At 40.7% G+C, this 18863-nt stretch overlaps 10 protein-coding genes across 10 annotated transcripts; 5 read left to right on the top strand and 5 right to left on the bottom strand.

Moving 5' to 3' along the window:
• Positions 1–1182: 1182 nt before the first annotated feature.
• BCR41DRAFT_376009 (hypothetical protein) lies at positions 1183–1589 on the bottom strand (the record flags this gene model as incomplete). The annotated part of the gene is made up of 2 exons (XM_022027004.1): positions 1183–1416; positions 1515–1589. The coding sequence occupies 2 exons, from the start codon at positions 1587–1589 to the stop codon at positions 1183–1185; spliced, it is 309 nt and encodes a 102-aa protein (XP_021875192.1).
• A 204-nt stretch (positions 1590–1793) lies between these two features.
• BCR41DRAFT_365452 (hypothetical protein) lies at positions 1794–2631 on the bottom strand (the record flags this gene model as incomplete). The annotated part of the gene is made up of 2 exons (XM_022026163.1): positions 2597–2631; positions 1794–2461 (listed from the first exon to the last, which is right to left on the bottom strand). A coding segment is annotated over exon 2 (606 nt), but the record flags the coding sequence as incomplete, so codon positions are not given.
• Positions 2632–2714: 83 nt separating this feature from the next.
• BCR41DRAFT_376007 (hypothetical protein) lies at positions 2715–3480 on the top strand (the record flags this gene model as incomplete). The annotated part of the gene is made up of 3 exons (XM_022027003.1): positions 2715–2853; positions 3004–3105; positions 3203–3480. 3 exons carry the CDS (start codon positions 2715–2717, stop codon positions 3478–3480), a joined length of 519 nt encoding a protein of 172 aa, XP_021875190.1.
• Positions 3481–4319: 839 nt separating this feature from the next.
• On the bottom strand, positions 4320–5327 carry BCR41DRAFT_376006 (hypothetical protein; the record flags this gene model as incomplete). The annotated part of the gene is made up of 4 exons (XM_022027002.1): positions 4320–4506; positions 4576–4849; positions 4937–5038; positions 5189–5327. 4 exons carry the CDS (start codon positions 5325–5327, stop codon positions 4320–4322), a joined length of 702 nt encoding a protein of 233 aa, XP_021875189.1.
• An 83-nt stretch (positions 5328–5410) lies between these two features.
• On the top strand, positions 5411–6248 carry BCR41DRAFT_365451 (hypothetical protein; the record flags this gene model as incomplete). The annotated part of the gene is made up of 2 exons (XM_022026162.1): positions 5411–5445; positions 5643–6248. A coding segment is annotated over exon 2 (606 nt), but the record flags the coding sequence as incomplete, so codon positions are not given.
• Positions 6249–6452: 204 nt separating this feature from the next.
• Positions 6453–6859, top strand: BCR41DRAFT_376004 (hypothetical protein; the record flags this gene model as incomplete). Its single annotated transcript, XM_022027001.1, has 2 exons — positions 6453–6527; positions 6626–6859. 2 exons carry the CDS (start codon positions 6453–6455, stop codon positions 6857–6859), a joined length of 309 nt encoding a protein of 102 aa, XP_021875187.1.
• A 1389-nt stretch (positions 6860–8248) lies between these two features.
• Positions 8249–8831, top strand: BCR41DRAFT_417001 (hypothetical protein; the record flags this gene model as incomplete). The annotated part of the gene is made up of 1 exon (XM_022029532.1): positions 8249–8831. One exon carries the CDS (start codon positions 8249–8251, stop codon positions 8810–8812), a length of 564 nt encoding a protein of 187 aa, XP_021875186.1. The 3' UTR covers positions 8813–8831.
• A 1577-nt stretch (positions 8832–10408) lies between these two features.
• On the bottom strand, positions 10409–12591 carry BCR41DRAFT_376002 (hypothetical protein; the record flags this gene model as incomplete). The annotated part of the gene is made up of 4 exons (XM_022027000.1): positions 10409–10599; positions 11079–11123; positions 11622–11733; positions 12418–12591. 4 exons carry the CDS (start codon positions 12589–12591, stop codon positions 10409–10411), a joined length of 522 nt encoding a protein of 173 aa, XP_021875185.1.
• A 44-nt stretch (positions 12592–12635) lies between these two features.
• BCR41DRAFT_390916 (hypothetical protein) lies at positions 12636–13591 on the bottom strand. The gene is made up of 2 exons (XM_022028302.1): positions 13557–13591; positions 12636–13421 (listed from the first exon to the last, which is right to left on the bottom strand). The coding sequence occupies exon 2, from the start codon at positions 13357–13359 to the stop codon at positions 12724–12726; it is 636 nt and encodes a 211-aa protein (XP_021875184.1). The 5' UTR covers positions 13360–13421; positions 13557–13591; the 3' UTR covers positions 12636–12723.
• Positions 13592–16746: 3155 nt separating this feature from the next.
• On the top strand, positions 16747–17702 carry BCR41DRAFT_426986 (hypothetical protein). Its single transcript, XM_022030809.1, has 2 exons — positions 16747–16781; positions 16917–17702. The coding sequence occupies exon 2, from the start codon at positions 16979–16981 to the stop codon at positions 17612–17614; it is 636 nt and encodes a 211-aa protein (XP_021875183.1). The 5' UTR covers positions 16747–16781; positions 16917–16978; the 3' UTR covers positions 17615–17702.
• Positions 17703–18863: the final 1161 nt, after the last annotated feature.

Genomic DNA, 18863 nt, shown 5'->3' with positions numbered 1-18863 from the left:
GAAGAAGGATGTAGATGAATGAAGAGGGAAGGGAATGAGAAAGAAGGCCTGCCTTAATAAAGAAGTCGCAAAAAAAAAAAAAAAAAAAAAAAAAAAAAGTCTAGGTTGTGCGACATGACATGATGCTGTAGAAAATGGATATAGATCAAAGTAAGAGGGAATGAGTTTCTCTTGTTTCTTCAATGTGTGGAATTCTATTACAACCTAGGAGTGATCTTCACTGTGCCTGCATTCCCTGCATTGCTTTCACGCATGAGTAAGGATAGGAATCCATCACAACCATCTCCAGCTGCGTTGTCCAGGATGGACAATAATAAAAGGAAGTAAAGAAAAGGAAGTAAAGAAAAGGAAGTAGAGGAAGGAAGTAAAGAAAAGGAAGTAGAGGAAGGAAGTAGAGGAAGGAAGCAAAGTAGAGGAGGCAAAGTAGAGGAAGCAAAGTAGAGGAAGCAAAGCAGAGGAAGCAGAGCAGAGGAAGCAAAGCAGAGGAAGCAAAGCAGAGGAAGCAAAGTAGGGAAAGTACAGTAAAGAGAATAGAAAAGAAAAGATATAAATACTACAATATATAATGGTGCACATATCGGTCATCTAGCCTTGGAAAGGTGCAAGAACTGTGCTTTAAACCGGCACTGCTTCGTGATTTTGCCATTAGACTAATAGAACCACATAAACATGGTTGTTTGTTCCCCATGGCTCCTTACTCCCAGCCTTGAACTACATGTACAGTAGTGCATCTACATCAAAACATCGTAGGTCGACATGATAGTACGACAGCGAGTTTATGCTTCTATTCACTTTAATGCAATAAAGGTATTTCTTCTCATTCTCCTTCATTCTCCCTCATTCTCCTTCATTCTCCCTCATTCTCCTTCATTCTCCCTCATTCTCCCTCATTCAAACTGAGTTACTTTCCTCCACGTGACACGGCTACGGTTCAATGATTGAGCCAGCGAGAAAGAGGGCGAATGGAGAAGAGATATATTGGTAGAATTAGAATAAATAGAAGCTGTGGAACAAGCGCGCTGTTCTGTAATTTATTATTTCTCCTGTCCTAAACCTATAAATTGAAACTTTGGATGGCAAGCAAAATGAGGGCGAGGGATAATTGGGGAAAAAAAAAAAAAAAAAAAAAAAAAAAGACAACAGAATATGTATTAGTATATACATAACAACATACATGTGTATTTATCCTTCTGTAACTGATGAGCTCTTCCTTAGTACTCTGGCAGCACTCTCTTGACTTAATGCAGGAACTATATGAGGCTCATAAGCGTTTGCTATATCATTATAGCATCCACCATTACTTGTATGTATTGGCTTATTAGGTGAAGTTTGTGGACTGGGCGCGTCGCAGATGGCGGGTATGGCCAACATGATCGACATGGCTGTCATTGCAAAGACCTTGGCAGATATCTGTGCCTAGCAAAAGGATGGCCTTGTTTACCTCGGCCTCTTTTATTCCGTTTCTCTTTCACTCCTTCTCTTCCATTGCTAGCACTCTGCCATGCTCAATATACTCTTGAGCGTTGCTCAGCTCCGAGTCTGCATCCTTGAAGAGATGGCACAGCCATTACAGCTAGCCATATTGCCATGATTGATCGTATCCAAGTCCATAGTTCGAAGGATAGGATGTATAAATTGATCTTTATCACTCAGTTCATGTAAAAGTATGCAGATAGAACGCATTTTTTGTCTCGGGCTAGCTCCTTCACTCTCTTTTCTCTAAAGCTGAAAATGTGTGATACTGAGCTGCCGAATCTCTTTATTGTTCATTTTCTTTTACACTCGCTCTTAGAGCCTCTATAACATGATTTGTTGTTCACACTGGGGTCCTTGGGCTGGTTGGTTCCAGTGCCTGGAGCCGCGTAAAAGTTTGCAATCTTGAATGAGCGGATCTTATTATTATACGCACCCATATGGCCAACACCATAGTTCCTAGTCGACTGATCCTCACTATATCGGAACCAGTTACCGTTGCATCGGGTTCCGTCATACAAGGTTAAAGAGGTGTACCCAATTCGAGTGTCATACTGTTCGAGCCAGAAGGCTGAGACACGGCCGATATCAAACTTCGACATATCAATCCCATAGCAAGTGTTATAAGCGAAGTTCTTACACTTTGCACATCTGCCTTGGTGGCCATTATCTTCCCAAAAACGTAAATTGGTGGCGCCTGGCATACTACCCGCATAAGCTGACACCTCTCCACTGGTCCTATTTCGTGCTAGGTGAGGGCTGCCTCCCTCGTCAAACTGCGCGGGGGGTCTGGCAGGATCGACCTTCATCCCAGGCAGAGGATGGATTATGCCGCCTCGAGGAGCAGCCTCCACGACCTGGTTCAACTGGAGCAAAGGAACCAAAGCCACGGCAGCGATGGAAAGGATCTTAGACAAGCTAGGCATTTTGTTCTTGTTTGTTTATCTTTGGGAACAGAATAAAGTGGCTCTGTAAACGGGGTTATGACCTAGAGTAGGGGCAATAGTGGTTTGCAAGGTTTTGGTGAGCAGAAAGGATTAAGTTTCAAAGAGGTATACTATGGCAATAACATTCATGTCAGTGGTAATAGGATAGGTCGATACTCCAAGAGGATGCTACTTACTGGCTCAAAGACGATGTAAGGAAAGGAAAGTTGGTTGTGGTTTGAAGGTAGAAATGTAGGAATGGGTCGGTAGTTTTATACTTGCAGATGGTCATATTGTCAAGGAAAGCGAAAAGACATGACATATCCAAGAACTGGGATAAAGAGCGTTGCGCGTTGGTGTACCGCGCCCACTCTGGTTATCTATGTTCTGTGCCTATGGAAAAGGGCTCTTGAGGGCGAATGTGTGCTGCTCCCTACTCGCACGCGCCCATCTTGTAAAATAAATGAATGCCTGCCTGTTACACAGAAATTGCTCTGTCTTTAATAGCAGAGCTCGTCCAATGATTAAATAAGTAAGAAGGTCCTTGGCCTTTCCCTATGAATAAGCTTATTAAAGAAATAAGAAAAATAAAAATAAAAAACAGACCAGGAAAATGTGAGAAACGGACCAAACAATCAGAGACACACGGTAAAAGCTTCACATGCAGGAGTGCGCCTGTCTCTCTCCTACATTTCACAACTTAAAAGTAGAGTCCTACGCGGAAGTCCTAATCATCTTTTTTTTTTTTTTTTTTTTTTTTTTTTTTTTTTTTTTTTTTTTCGTTCAAACATATTCTATACAAGCCATTGGTTGGGATTGTTTTTTCGACGAACTCAAGGATCTATTGAACCATCCTTGCCGAGGTAGCCTCATTGCCAAGGCCTGCATTAAGGTTTATAAACCGAATGAAGATGGTTCTATAGTTAGCCAATCGAATGCGTCAGGATCAATCTATCTTGCATTTGAACTTATTACATCTGGTTCAAGCCGCGTTGCCGCTGCGATCCTCACGTTGTACGAACCAAAAAGATGGGGCCGCACCATGTCAATAGCGCCTATATCCATCGAGTGGCAAACGTAGTAGCTGAGGATACAAGGCCTCGCGAAGCTGCCATTAATATTGTTCCTTTTTCAGGTGCACACACTTAATGGCATTGTAATTGCAATAGCGAATGTCCCCCTACCTATGCCTTGAGACCTGCTCTGGGAGAATAATACTTGGCTCAAGAGAGAGAGAGTAAAGGCAGGTAGGCCATGTTGCCTTAGTTTTTGGTGGCAAAATACATCATGGGAAGAATACTATACAGATTATGTCAGTGAAGATAATAATCATTATTGGCATGAAGCGAGTATAGCTGATGTTCAACTACGCGTTTTTTGCTCTTCCTACGCGGTAATAGAAGAGAGTCCCCGAACCGGCTATTAATTTATTTGGTTTCGATCAGGAGCTCTAAGCGCGCAATGGAATAAAACTATATAAGTGGAAGGCAAAACGCAATGATGAAGAACTGTGGCAAAAAAAAATCTCCATTTGCCCTTCGGGCGGTGAAGCGAAAGGCGCGGTATGACGGCTAAATGGCTCATAAAATATCGCATAAGGAACAATGTAGACGCCTCTACTTTAACTCAACCCATGCGAGGAACTTAGCCTTTTGAATATATTATTTTCCTGACCAGTGCTCATTGCATCCTAGTATCCTCATAATGTTACACAATGCACACCAAAAAAATATAAGAATATTCTATGTCTAGATATGGGTGAAGTTTGGCTGTGAGCTTAGTCCAGGTTCAAATATTTTCCATCCATTGCCATATTTTAAAAAATAAATTCACCGAATTAAAACAGTATGTCAAAGTGTGAAATAATATATCTCGCGGTTACACCAACGCTGTCAACTACTCCTCTTTCGACTCCACGTTCTACGCTTCAGAGTTCGATTTGAAGTTGAAAAGTATTAAGGAAGGCAGAGCATTTAAGGCAGCAGTAATAGCCACAGCGACAGTTGGGCAACTGTACTTCGTCTTTGTTATAGAGCCTGTACCAAATGACATACCACGCATGTTTAAGTGCCCAGCCGTCAAGGCTTCGCAAATAGACATATAAACACTAGTGCACACTCGGAAAAGCAGTAATATTAATGGCAGCTTCGCGAGGCCTTGTATCCTCAGCTACTACGTTTGCCACTCGATGGATATAGGCGCTATTGACATGGTGCGGCCCCATCTTTTTGGTTCGTACAACGTGAGGATCGCAGCGGCAACGCGGCTTGAACCAGATGTAATAAGTTCAAATGCAAGATAGATTGATCCTGACGCATTCGATTGGCTAACTATAGAACCATCTTCATTCGGTTTATAAACCTTAATGCAGGCCTTGGCAATGAGGCTACCTCGGCAAGGATGGTTCAATAGATCCTTGAGTTCGTCGAAAAAACAATCCCAACCAATGGCTTGTATAGAATATGTTTGAACGAAAAAAAAAAAAAAAAAAAAAAAAAAAAAAAAAAGATGATTAGGACTTCCGCGTAGGACTCTACTTTTAAGTTGTGAAATGTAGGAGAGAGACAGGCGCACTCCTGCATGTGAAGCTTTTACCGTGTGTCTCTGATTGTTTGGTCCGTTTCTCACATTTTCCTGGTCTGTTTTTTATTTTTATTTTTCTTATTTCTTTAATAAGCTTATTCATAGGGAAAGGCCAAGGACCTTCTTACTTATTTAATCATTGGACGAGCTCTGCTATTAAAGACAGAGCAATTTCTGTGTAACAGGCAGGCATTCATTTATTTTACAAGATGGGCGCGTGCGAGTAGGGAGCAGCACACATTCGCCCTCAAGAGCCCTTTTCCATAGGCACAGAACATAGATAACCAGAGTGGGCGCGGTACACCAACGCGCAACGCTCTTTATCCCAGTTCTTGGATATGTCATGTCTTTTCGCTTTCCTTGACAATATGACCATCTGCAAGTATAAAACTACCGACCCATTCCTACATTTCTACCTTCAAACCACAACCAACTTTCCTTTCCTTACATCGTCTTTGAGCCAGTAAGTAGCATCCTCTTGGAGTATCGACCTATCCTATTACCACTGACATGAATGTTATTGCCATAGTATACCTCTTTGAAACTTAATCCTTTCTGCTCACCAAAACCTTGCAAACCACTATTGCCCCTACTCTAGGTCATAACCCCGTTTACAGAGCCACTTTATTCTGTTCCCAAAGATAAACAAACAAGAACAAAATGCCTAGCTTGTCTAAGATCCTTTCCATCGCTGCCGTGGCTTTGGTTCCTTTGCTCCAGTTGAACCAGGTCGTGGAGGCTGCTCCTCGAGGCGGCATAATCCATCCTCTGCCTGGGATGAAGGTCGATCCTGCCAGACCCCCCGCGCAGTTTGACGAGGGAGGCAGCCCTCACCTAGCACGAAATAGGACCAGTGGAGAGGTGTCAGCTTATGCGGGTAGTATGCCAGGCGCCACCAATTTACGTTTTTGGGAAGATAATGGCCACCAAGGCAGATGTGCAAAGTGTAAGAACTTCGCTTATAACACTTGCTATGGGATTGATATGTCGAAGTTTGATATCGGCCGTGTCTCAGCCTTCTGGCTCGAACAGTATGACACTCGAATTGGGTACACCTCTTTAACCTTGTATGACGGAACCCGATGCAACGGTAACTGGTTCCGATATAGTGAGGATCAGTCGACTAGGAACTATGGTGTTGGCCATATGGGTGCGTATAATAATAAGATCCGCTCATTCAAGATTGCAAACTTTTACGCGGCTCCAGGCACTGGAACCAACCAGCCCAAGGACCCCAGTGTGAACAACAAATCATGTTATAGAGGCTCTAAGAGCGAGTGTAAAAGAAAATGAACAATAAAGAGATTCGGCAGCTCAGTATCACACATTTTCAGCTTTAGAGAAAAGAGAGTGAAGGAGCTAGCCCGAGACAAAAAATGCGTTCTATCTGCATACTTTTACATGAACTGAGTGATAAAGATCAATTTATACATCCTATCCTTCGAACTATGGACTTGGATACGATCAATCATGGCAATATGGCTAGCTGTAATGGCTGTGCCATCTCTTCAAGGATGCAGACTCGGAGCTGAGCAACGCTCAAGAGTATATTGAGCATGGCAGAGTGCTAGCAATGGAAGAGAAGGAGTGAAAGAGAAACGGAATAAAAGAGGCCGAGGTAAACAAGGCCATCCTTTTGCTAGGCACAGATATCTGCCAAGGTCTTTGCAATGACAGCCATGTCGATCATGTTGGCCATACCCGCCATCTGCGACGCGCCCAGTCCACAAACTTCACCTAATAAGCCAATACATACAAGTAATGGTGGATGCTATAATGATATAGCAAACGCTTATGAGCCTCATATAGTTCCTGCATTAAGTCAAGAGAGTGCTGCCAGAGTACTAAGGAAGAGCTCATCAGTTACAGAAGGATAAATACACATGTATGTTGTTATGTATATACTAATACATATTCTGTTGTCTTTTTTTTTTTTTTTTTTTTTTTTTTTCCCCAATTATCCCTCGCCCTCATTTTGCTTGCCATCCAAAGTTTCAATTTATAGGTTTAGGACAGGAGAAATAATAAATTACAGAACAGCGCGCTTGTTCCACAGCTTCTATTTATTCTAATTCTACCAATATATCTCTTCTCCATTCGCCCTCTTTCTCGCTGGCTCAATCATTGAACCGTAGCCGTGTCACGTGGAGGAAAGTAACTCAGTTTGAATGAGGGAGAATGAGGGAGAATGAAGGAGAATGAGGGAGAATGAAGGAGAATGAGGGAGAATGAAGGAGAATGAGAAGAAATACCTTTATTGCATTAAAGTGAATAGAAGCATAAACTCGCTGTCGTACTATCATGTCGACCTACGATGTTTTGATGTAGATGCACTACTGTACATGTAGTTCAAGGCTGGGAGTAAGGAGCCATGGGGAACAAACAACCATGTTTATGTGGTTCTATTAGTCTAATGGCAAAATCACGAAGCAGTGCCGGTTTAAAGCACAGTTCTTGCACCTTTCCAAGGCTAGATGACCGATATGTGCACCATTATATATTGTAGTATTTATATCTTTTCTTTTCTATTCTCTTTACTGTACTTTCCCTACTTTGCTTCCTCTGCTTTGCTTCCTCTGCTTTGCTTCCTCTGCTCTGCTTCCTCTGCTTTGCTTCCTCTACTTTGCTTCCTCTACTTTGCCTCCTCTACTTTGCTTCCTTCCTCTACTTCCTTCCTCTACTTCCTTTTCTTTACTTCCTTCCTCTACTTCCTTTTCTTTACTTCCTTTTCTTTACTTCCTTTTATTATTGTCCATCCTGGACAACGCAGCTGGAGATGGTTGTGATGGATTCCTATCCTTACTCATGCGTGAAAGCAATGCAGGGAATGCAGGCACAGTGAAGATCACTCCTAGGTTGTAATAGAATTCCACACATTGAAGAAACAAGAGAAACTCATTCCCTCTTACTTTGATCTATATCCATTTTCTACAGCATCATGTCATGTCGCACAACCTAGACTTTTTTTTTTTTTTTTTTTTTTTTTTTTTGCGACTTCTTTATTAAGGCAGGCCTTCTTTCTCATTCCCTTCCCTCTTCATTCATCTACATCCTTCTTCATCCGATCGATATATCGTACTTCCTATCCCCAAAGTAAGTAGAAAGGCAGTGTGTGCTCGACCAGTTAGATTTCATACATCTCAAAAGAAGAAACGATCCTAGCATCAGTTGACCAACTCTATCCTATCCTGCCAACTAGTAAAGACTAGGGAAAAAGAAAAGGAAAAAGAAAAAGAAAAAGAAAAAAAAAAAAAGAAAAAAAAACGATGCCAGGCTTATTCCGTATACTCACCGCTCTCGCTTTGGGACTGGCTCCTCTCGTTCAGGGCCAAGGTCAGAGCTCTGTTCCGGCACTAGGAGCTCCTGTAGCAGAGATCTTTCATGGGGCTACAGCTTCCGCAGCGACAGCTCCTGTCCGTGAACTCGCAGCTGGTGTGGCCCCAACTATTTTGAGCTTCTTTGAGCACTTTAATTATCGTGGTGAATGCTTTTCATGTGGGTGGCCTCCCTACGGCAAGTGCGTAAGAATCACTCCAGGAAACAAGAAGAGCGTCGCCTCTGGAATTGTCATCCAGCAGATGGACACACGTAAGGGCTATACGTCCGTAACGTTTTACGAAGGAGACAGTTGCAATGGGACATATTTCCGAAACTCGGGTGAATGGCAGGACGAAATTATCGCTTATGCGACGCTGGCTGACTTTAATGATAAAATCAAGTCCTACGTCATTAACGACTCCGAATTGGAGCCAGGAGTAGGAGTGAAACCTGATCCGGATAAGGATCCACTTACAGAGATCTGCACTACCGACTATTGCTACCATCCCTAATTAAAATTTGACAATGCTCTATTCTACTATGCTACTACGTGTGAGGCCTTTGAAAATGCAAAGACAAATGCGAGGATGTGTGAAGCCCATAAAGAAGAAGCACTCTCTGGGCGAATGAGCAGTGAGCTTGTGGAGAACAACTCCGGACGCGTGTATATTGGAATAGGATAATGGAGCCAATAAGCACCTCATTAAGGTGGTGAAAGAGGAGAGTATTAGTCAGTTATATATAACAGAGTAGCAACATTCAAGTACACAGTTGGGAGCGCAAAATTAGTACAAGTAAGCAAGGGCGGGATAGGATATTTTCGTATCAGGGTACATCATACTGCTTCTTGTAGATCGGCGGTACATTGCGCCAGTCAAGCCTACCGATGAAAAAATTATTGGACTTTAGTGGGCTGGTGAAAAAATGCACCGGTGAATCACTGCTTTTATGGCCTGCCACTCGCTTCCTCCTCCCATCCCTCTTACCACAACCTTATGGCCAACGTATTTTGAAACTTGGCTTAGTTTACTCCTATCTCACATCCCTTCTGAGGACGACTTTCTTGGTTTTAGGTTTCTGCACATCCAGTCTGATCGTGCCGTAACGTGACTAGATACCTTACATCAAGGAGGGCCCCGCTACGTTCCCACATATACGTGGGTGCTTTTGCATTTACGTGATTTGGAGCTAGTATGATATAATATTAACATCGACACAAGTTTGTTAGTGTTTGCTCCAGAAATATGTTTTCCAGAAACATAAAATCACCATACTACTTAAGGACATGTGCTAGAGTAGGCTCCGAATTCTTAGTGCTTCCGTATTTACAGACGCACAGGGGCGTAATGAGTGTAGAAGATGGCATGATGTGTTTGGCAGACTATCACTGTGCCAATTTATAAACATTTTGGATCTGATTCTGGAGCACCCATTGGCAATGGATACATTTATTCGCCGCAATTCAGCTCAGGGCCAGAGCTAAAATAATCTATAACTATAGTTCTGCCTCGTCCAAGCACCCTCAGTGTTTCAGTACCTGTTGGGCGAGGTATGTCATCACAAGCTGGACTTGGATCACTATCACCAGCAAAATGGATCTTCGTATATCGGTTTCTTTTTTTTTTTTTTTTTTTTTTTTTTTGAATAATGATCTTCTTTCATGGCGATGGTTTAGCTAAAGGGAAAATGGAAGACTGAGTTAGGCTCAAGCTGTGAGAGAAGAGCTAGGTAAGATGTGAGGATAAAGGAAAAATGCACACCCCCTCCCTGTCAAATTGAATTTTGCTCCAGGCATTGCCAGACTTCAAGTCTGACAACCAAATTCGCCAAGGAAAAGTCCTCATATATGCACTAGATTAAGCTGAAATTCCCACAGAGGGTTCTACTAGTTATTTTAGAAGCCTCCATCAAGGTTCAGCGCTTAAAGGCGAGATTTGATAATCCTAGTTCATGCATGACGATATATAAATAATACTCTTAGAAAACTGTCTAGGCTATCTAATTCTAAATGAGTATCAAGCATTCAAGAAAAACATCATTATGCAATGAAAACTTCTTCTAAACCCCCAGGAAGTATTCAGTTTTTAATAGAGGATCCGATTCGCGCTTTATATTGGGAAATTGTGTAAGGAAAACTTGTTTTTCCTTGTTTGGAAGTTGCCGGGTCGTGGACAAACGGTGTTTTGAGATATATTTCCGACTTTACGCCCATGAGCCGTCTCTTGAAGAGCCCTAAAGTCATGCTGGGTTGCGCCTATATGTGCTTTATAATGTTTCTCGCATTTGCGGGCCTCTAGCTCTATGTTTGGGCGTGCAGCATTTGGTTTAGTTCAGTGTAAAAGGCAGAAAATGACGAAAGGAATTGCAACATAACTTTTCACCCTCATTCCTCCATCATTCTTGGGTATATTTGCCTTAAACTGCCTCTATTTGTAGCTAGGAGTCTGCTCTTCCAGCAACCATAATATATCGAGGCATATTTATCGAAAGACTAACACGTTAAAGACGATTGTTTTGTCCCTCGATGGCTGATGCTGATTGGCTACTGGGCCAGGGCAGGCAAACAAATAGAGTCGCTGAAACAATTTTCTGGTCGTTCTAGTAATATTCCTTTTTTTTATTCGACGAAGATTTTTGAATAATAATGAACGATCTCTTTTATTTCATCTTGTAAACTATTTGAACCTATTCCCATTTTATATTTATCTAGAATAGAAAGTACTTACTCGCCGTTGCCTCTGATGTTTATTACTAAGTTTGAGTCCTGGTAGCACTTACTTTCTTCGTCTTCACTATCACTATGAGCGATAAATCTGGCTCTGCCTAAACTATTATCAAGCTCAACTAGATGACGCCTCTTGAGATAGCTCGTTAATCCCCGATACTAAGTGCACTATCGCTGCCGCCAATAAAAAATAAAAAATAAAAAATAAAAAATAAAAAATAAAAAATAAAAAATAAAAAATAAAAAATAAAAAATAAAAAATAAAAAATAAAAAAAAAAAATAAAAAATAAAAAATAAAAAATAAAAAATAAAAAATAAAAAATAAAAAATAAAAAATAAAAAATAAAAAATAAAAAATAAAAAATAAAAAATAAAAAATAAAAAATAAAAAATAAAAAATAAAAAATAAAAAATAAAAAATAAAAAATAAAAAATAAAAAATAAAAAATAAAAAATAAAAAATAAAAATAAAAATAAAAAATAAAAAATAAAAATAAAAATAAAAATAAAAAATAAAAAATAAAAATAAAAATAAAAATAAAAATAAAAAATAAAAAATAAAAATAAAAATAAAAATAATAAAATAAAAACTCACCAGAATCTGTAATGCCCGGGATCATTCCCTCAAATTTCTCATCAAGGGTCTCAGATGAAGATAGTAGGTTTTCTGCAGAAATATTATTATGAATTGGAGCTACTGCTTGTAGCTAAGATGGTAAAAGTGCATGTGCATGTTAAAGGTATTTCTCAAGGAACGCAGGATAGTCAATGGCATGTGGTAGTGTTCGGATGTATACAGCTCCATGTGGAGCCCGAACAGTCGCCGTATTCAGATGAATTGCAAATGAAGTGGATTTACAGCATATAGATAAAGTGAGTAGTACATGGGACAATAAAGAAGAGCTGTGATTGCGCACTTCTAACAAATATTGCAAATACAATTTGCCCTAACAGCATTACATTTTAAAAAAGCATTGAGGCAAAGCTGAAGTTTTTGTACGGAGGATTATTTATCGATTCGTTATACACTCTTTTCATTTTGCGAATGAGTTTATTGAGCTAGACAACAACTTATATGTTTTCATATAACATAATTTTCTGAGGGTTACCTTGGTTTTCATCATCTTCATCTTCATCTGGATTAACCCACTTGCGTTTGATTCTGTCCAGAAAATCAACATGATTCGCTGGAAAAATCTTGCGAATATCCTCCTAGTCGATCCTGATCAACACTTGTTTTAGGCCCTGGTCCGCTTCTGCTATTTTAGAATTATACAATCTTGCATGTGTGTTCTCCCTATCCTCAATCTCCTTAGGACTAAGCTCCTGTATGAGACTCAAGCTGTCAAGCAGTATGGTTGGATGCGTGACTACTATACTAATAAAGATACCACGAGGGCAGTAATTCTCGAGTTTCTCAACATGTATCTTGATATTTTTTCCGATACTGTATCCACGGCCTTATTAGCCTCAGGAGTCGTAAGAACTTGTTGAAGCTTGAGCTGTATGAACACAGGAAGGTAGTGGCTTGAGCAATAGAATGCATGATGATCTTTGTCACCCATTTCATGTAAAAGTATGCAGACATAATGCATTTTTATATCAGATTAGCTCCTTTACTCTTTCGCTCTCTTCTCTCTAGAGTGAGGCTGAGCTACTGAATCTCTTTATTGTCCAAAAAAAACATATATATATTTTTAAAGACTATTTGCACACTCATCGTTGTTGCCTCTGTAGCATGAGTTGTTGTTCACACTGGGGTCCTTGGGCTGGTTGGATCCAGTGCCTGGAGCCACGTAAAAGTCTGCAATCTTGAACGAGCGGATCTTATCGTTATAGTCACCTAGGTAGCCGACACCATAGCTCCTAGTGTTCTGATCATAACTGTATCGGAACCAGCTACCGTCGCATTGGGTTCCGTCATACAAGGTCAAAGAGGTGTAGCCATTTCGAGTGTCAAACTGTTCGAACCAGAAGGCTGAGACACGGCCGATACCAAACTTCGACATATCAATCCCATAGCAAGTGTTATAAGCGAAGTTCTTACACTTCGCACATCTGCCTTGGTGTTTTTGATCTTCCCAAAAGCGTACATTGGAGGCGCTTGGCATAGCGGTTGCATAAGCTGACACCTCTCTGTTGGTCCCATTTTGGGCTAGGTGAGGGCTGCCTCCCTCGTCAAACTGCGCGGGGGGGTTGGCAGAATTGACCTTGATCTCGGGCAGAGGATGGACTATGCCGCCTCGAGGAGCAGCCTCCACGACCTGGTTCAACTGGAGCAAAGGAACCAAAGCCACGACAGCAATGGAAAGGATCTTAGACAAGCTAGGCATTTTGTTCTTGTTTGTTTATCTTTGGGAACAGAATAAAGTGGCTCTGTAAACGGGGTTATGACCTAGAGTAGGGGCAATAGTGGTTTGCAAGGTTTTGGTGAGCAGAAAGGATTAAGTTTCAAAGAGGTATACTATGGCAATAACATTCATGTCAGTGGTAATAGGATAGGTCGATACTCCAAGAGGATGCTACTTACTGGCTCAAAGACGATGTAAGGAAAGGAAAGTTGGTTGTGGTTTGAAGGTAGAAATGTAGGAATGGGTCGGTAGTTTTATACTTGCAGATGGTCATATTGTCAAGGAAAGCGAAAAGACATGACATATCCAAGAACTGGGATAAAGTGCGCTACATGTTTGACTGGGATAAAGAGAGTTACGAGCTGGTGCACAGCACCCACTCTGGCTTTCTGTGCTCTGTGGACTGTGGAAAGGGCTCTCGAGGGCGAATATCTGCGGTATCTTGAGGGCGAATATTTGTACGCGCAAACATGAGACAGGGCTGTCTTGTAAATTAATGGACACCTGTTACACAAAATTTATTCTGTCATAGCGATTGTCCGTCCAATTGCATGACAAAGAGAATTCTTTGGTTTTTCTCTATGAATAAGCTAATAAACTTTTTTCTTTTTCTTTTTTTTTCCTCTTTAAAGTAAAAATAAAATTAAAAAAAAAAAAAAAAAAAAAAAGAAGCCAAAGAAAATGTGAGAAATGGATCAAACAATCAGAGACATACGGTAAAAGCTTCACATGTAAGAGAGTACATGTACTCCCTCTTACATTGTACAACTTAGTAAGTAGAGTCCTACGCGGAGGTTCTAATTGCTTATAGTTCTTCAAGCATATTCTATACAAACCATTGGTTGGATTGACTTCTCGACAAACTCAAGGGCCGATTGAACCATCCTTATGGGGCAGGCTCAGCGCCAAGACCTATGTTAAAGTTTATAAACCGAATGGATATGGTTCTATGGTTGATCAATCGATTGTACCCGGATCAGTCTATCTTGCATTTGGACCTATTACATGTGGTTAAAGCCTTACTGCCGTTTCGAATTTCGTGTTGTGTGGACCAAAACGATGGAGCCATACCATGCCAATAGCGCCTATATCTACCGAGTGACAAACGTAGTAGCTGAGGTTACAAGGCCTCGCGAAGCTGCTATTATCATTGTTGTTTTTCCAGGCACACACACTTAATGGCATTGCATTTGCAATAGCGGATGTCCTCCTACCTATGATTTAGGACCTGTTCTGGGAGAATAACATTTGGCTCGAGAGAGACAGTAAAGGCAGGTAGGTCATGTTGTCTTGGTTTTTGGTGGCAAAATACATTACGGGAAGCATACTATACAGTTTATGTCAGTGAAGGTAATAATCATTATTCGCATGAGGCGAGCATAGCTGAGTTCAACTACGCGTTTTTTGCTCTTCCTACGCGGTAATAGAAGAGAGTCCCCGAACCGGCTATTAATTTATTTGGTTTCGGTCAGGAAACCTAAGTGTGCCATGGAATAAAACTATATAAGTGGAAGGCAAAACGCAATGATGAGAACTGTGGCAAAAAAAGATCTCCATTTGCCCTTCGGACCGTGAAGCGAAAGGTGCGGTACGACGGCTAAATGGTTCTTAAAATACCGCATAAGGAAAAATGTAGATGACTCTACTTTAACTCAAGCCTGCGAGAAACTTAGGGTTTTGGAGGTACTTTCCTGGCAAGTACACTCATTACGTTGCACAATTTTTTGCCTTTTATGGTAATAGCATTTGCTCCCTCACAATGTTGTTGCCATAAAAGGCAACACAATTGGTTGTGAGCCTACATCCATTTTTTTTCAACTTTAAAATGTAGAATGGATCCCATAAGTTAGTTCTACTGATGAGAAATACACTTATCTCTTTTCAATTTGTATTATTCTGATGAGGAGAAAGCTTTATCCGATATAAGCAAACATATATATATATTATAAGCTATCTGATTGTGGCTGAAGTTGAATCAACTATCATAAATATCTAAACTCCATGTCCTTACATGTGCGACAAAATCCTATGGTTAATTCCGCATGACCACCTGCTGGATAAAGTCTGCAAAGTTCGGATGAATTTCTTAACTTACCTTTGGACAATTTTTTTTATTAGTGGAACAATGTAAAAGAAAACAGATAAAGTTTATTTTAAGGCAGATAGAACAATTAAAATGCTTAATACCCAATAACCCTGCTCTTACATCAACGCTATTAACTTTCTCTCTTTCGACTCTGCACTCAACGCTCCAGAGTTCAATTTCAATGTGAAAATTGTTGAGGAAGATAGAGCATTTGAGGCAGCAGCAATGGCTACAGCGATAATTGATCAGTCTTTGCTAAGAGACATATCACAAATGTTTAAGTACTCCGCCACCAAGGTTTCGCAAATAGACATATAAACATATAAGCACTTGCGTGCGCCTGGAAAAACAACAATGCAGCTTCGCGAGGCCTTGTAACCTCAGCTACTACGTTTGTCACTCGGTAGATATAGGCGCTATTGGCATGGTATGGCTCCATCGTTTTGGTCCACACAACACGAAATTCGAAACGGCAGTAAGGCTTTAACCACATGTAATAGGTCCAAATGCAAGATAGACTGATCCGGGTACAATCGATTGATCAACCATAGAACCATATCCATTCGGTTTATAAACTTTAACATAGGTCTTGGCGCTGAGCCTGCCCCATAAGGATGGTTCAATCGGCCCTTGAGTTTGTCGAGAAGTCAATCCAACCAATGGTTTGTATAGAATATGCTTGAAGAACTATAAGCAATTAGAACCTCCGCGTAGGACTCTACTTACTAAGTTGTACAATGTAAGAGGGAGTACATGTACTCTCTTACATGTGAAGCTTTTACCGTATGTCTCTGATTGTTTGATCCATTTCTCACATTTTCTTTGGCTTCTTTTTTTTTTTTTTTTTTTTTTAATTTTATTTTTACTTTAAAGAGGAAAAAAAAAGAAAAAGAAAAAAGTTTATTAGCTTATTCATAGAGAAAAACCAAAGAATTCTCTTTGTCATGCAATTGGACGGACAATCGCTATGACAGAATAAATTTTGTGTAACAGGTGTCCATTAATTTACAAGACAGCCCTGTCTCATGTTTGCGCGTACAAATATTCGCCCTCAAGATACCGCAGATATTCGCCCTCGAGAGCCCTTTCCACAGTCCACAGAGCACAGAAAGCCAGAGTGGGTGCTGTGCACCAGCTCGTAACTCTCTTTATCCCAGTCAAACATGTAGCGCACTTTATCCCAGTTCTTGGATATGTCATGTCTTTTCGCTTTCCTTGACAATATGACCATCTGCAAGTATAAAACTACCGACCCATTCCTACATTTCTACCTTCAAACCACAACCAACTTTCCTTTCCTTACATCGTCTTTGAGCCAGTAAGTAGCATCCTCTTGGAGTATCGACCTATCCTATTACCACTGACATGAATGTTATTGCCATAGTATACCTCTTTGAAACTTAATCCTTTCTGCTCACCAAAACCTTGCAAACCACTATTGCCCCTACTCTAGGTCATAACCCCGTTTACAGAGCCACTTTATTCTGTTCCCAAAGATAAACAAACAAGAACAAAATGCCTAGCTTGTCTAAGATCCTTTCCATTGCTGTCGTGGCTTTGGTTCCTTTGCTCCAGTTGAACCAGGTCGTGGAGGCTGCTCCTCGAGGCGGCATAGTCCATCCTCTGCCCGAGATCAAGGTCAATTCTGCCAACCCCCCCGCGCAGTTTGACGAGGGAGGCAGCCCTCACCTAGCCCAAAATGGGACCAACAGAGAGGTGTCAGCTTATGCAACCGCTATGCCAAGCGCCTCCAATGTACGCTTTTGGGAAGATCAAAAACACCAAGGCAGATGTGCGAAGTGTAAGAACTTCGCTTATAACACTTGCTATGGGATTGATATGTCGAAGTTTGGTATCGGCCGTGTCTCAGCCTTCTGGTTCGAACAGTTTGACACTCGAAATGGCTACACCTCTTTGACCTTGTATGACGGAACCCAATGCGACGGTAGCTGGTTCCGATACAGTTATGATCAGAACACTAGGAGCTATGGTGTCGGCTACCTAGGTGACTATAACGATAAGATCCGCTCGTTCAAGATTGCAGACTTTTACGTGGCTCCAGGCACTGGATCCAACCAGCCCAAGGACCCCAGTGTGAACAACAACTCATGCTACAGAGGCAACAACGATGAGTGTGCAAATAGTCTTTAAAAATATATATATGTTTTTTTTGGACAATAAAGAGATTCAGTAGCTCAGCCTCACTCTAGAGAGAAGAGAGCGAAAGAGTAAAGGAGCTAATCTGATATAAAAATGCATTATGTCTGCATACTTTTACATGAAATGGGTGACAAAGATCATCATGCATTCTATTGCTCAAGCCACTACCTTGGATATAATCATGACAACATGGCTTCAATGACCGTCACATCTTGAAGGGAGTTGAGTAACTTTCAAGGATATATTGAGCATGGCGAAGTGAATGCTTGTAATGGATGCTGAGTAGGTGATGCAAAAGAGCACTGGCATAGGCAGTGATTTCGGATAAGTGGTATCTGTTTATAAGCTTACCACTCTTCCTTTTTTTTATTTTTATTTTCCATGTATATTTTTATTTTTTTATTTTCAAAAAAAAAAAATAAAATAAAATAAAATAAAAAAAATAAAAAAATTAGATAAAAGAAGCGAATACAAAGATGCAGGGTTTGGGATGACGCCGACTGGCACTCAGGCACTTGAAGCTTATAGGCTCTACTGTCTCTTTGCTATTACCTGTGCTTTGAAATGAAATCAAGATCCTTGATCTCACAACAGAAAAAATGAGAGCAGAGAAGGAGAGAAAGAGAAATGGAATAAAAGAAGTCGAGGTAAACAAGTCCGCACTTTTATCAGGCACGTATGTCTGTCATGGTCTATGCCGCCTACGATGTGGCCGACCCACGACTTTATCTGGCAAGCCAATGCATGCAAGTATTCGTGGATATTAAAATGATATAACAAACACTTATAAATCCCATACGGCCCCTACATTAAATCGAGAGAGTACTATCGGGGAACTAAGGAAAAGTTCACGAATTACAGAAGGATGTATTAATACATGTATGCTGTTATACTAATATATTATATTTATACTGTAATAGTTTATTAAGTCAAATTCCAGTGTATGCCCATTAATAGGCAAAATGTTTCATAGGTTTCACGTACAGACACAGAGACACAGAGGTTAGAATTCAGGCACATGTCTTTTCACTACATCTAACTGAAAAGTAGAAACTAAAAGTATCTTTAGTTACACGCGCGTAGCGCGCTCACAAAGCGGTCTGATCTGATCAACACCTTGCTTCATACTCAATTCTTCATTCCCGCATTCCATTCCACTCATTCCACTCATTCCTCATCTGTACTCATTCCGTACTCAAAGGAAAATAACGCGCTTGAGGGAAGCTAACAATTGATCAAG

Source organism: Lobosporangium transversale (assembly GCF_002105155.1).
Source record: "Lobosporangium transversale strain NRRL 3116 chromosome Unknown BCR41scaffold_92, whole genome shotgun sequence".
NCBI lineage: Eukaryota > Fungi > Mortierellomycota > Mortierellomycetes > Mortierellales > Mortierellaceae > Lobosporangium > Lobosporangium transversale.
This window is presented reverse-complemented; position numbering and strand designations above follow the sequence as displayed.

Bases quoted from the DNA above. Each gene is read 5' to 3' on its own strand.
- BCR41DRAFT_426986 (XM_022030809.1), top strand. From the start codon at position 16,979: ATGCCTAGCTTGTCTAAGATCCTTTCCATTGCTGTCGTGGCTTTGGTT.
- BCR41DRAFT_390916 (XM_022028302.1), bottom strand. From the start codon at position 13,359: ATGCCTAGCTTGTCTAAGATCCTTTCCATTGCTGTCGTGGCTTTGGTT.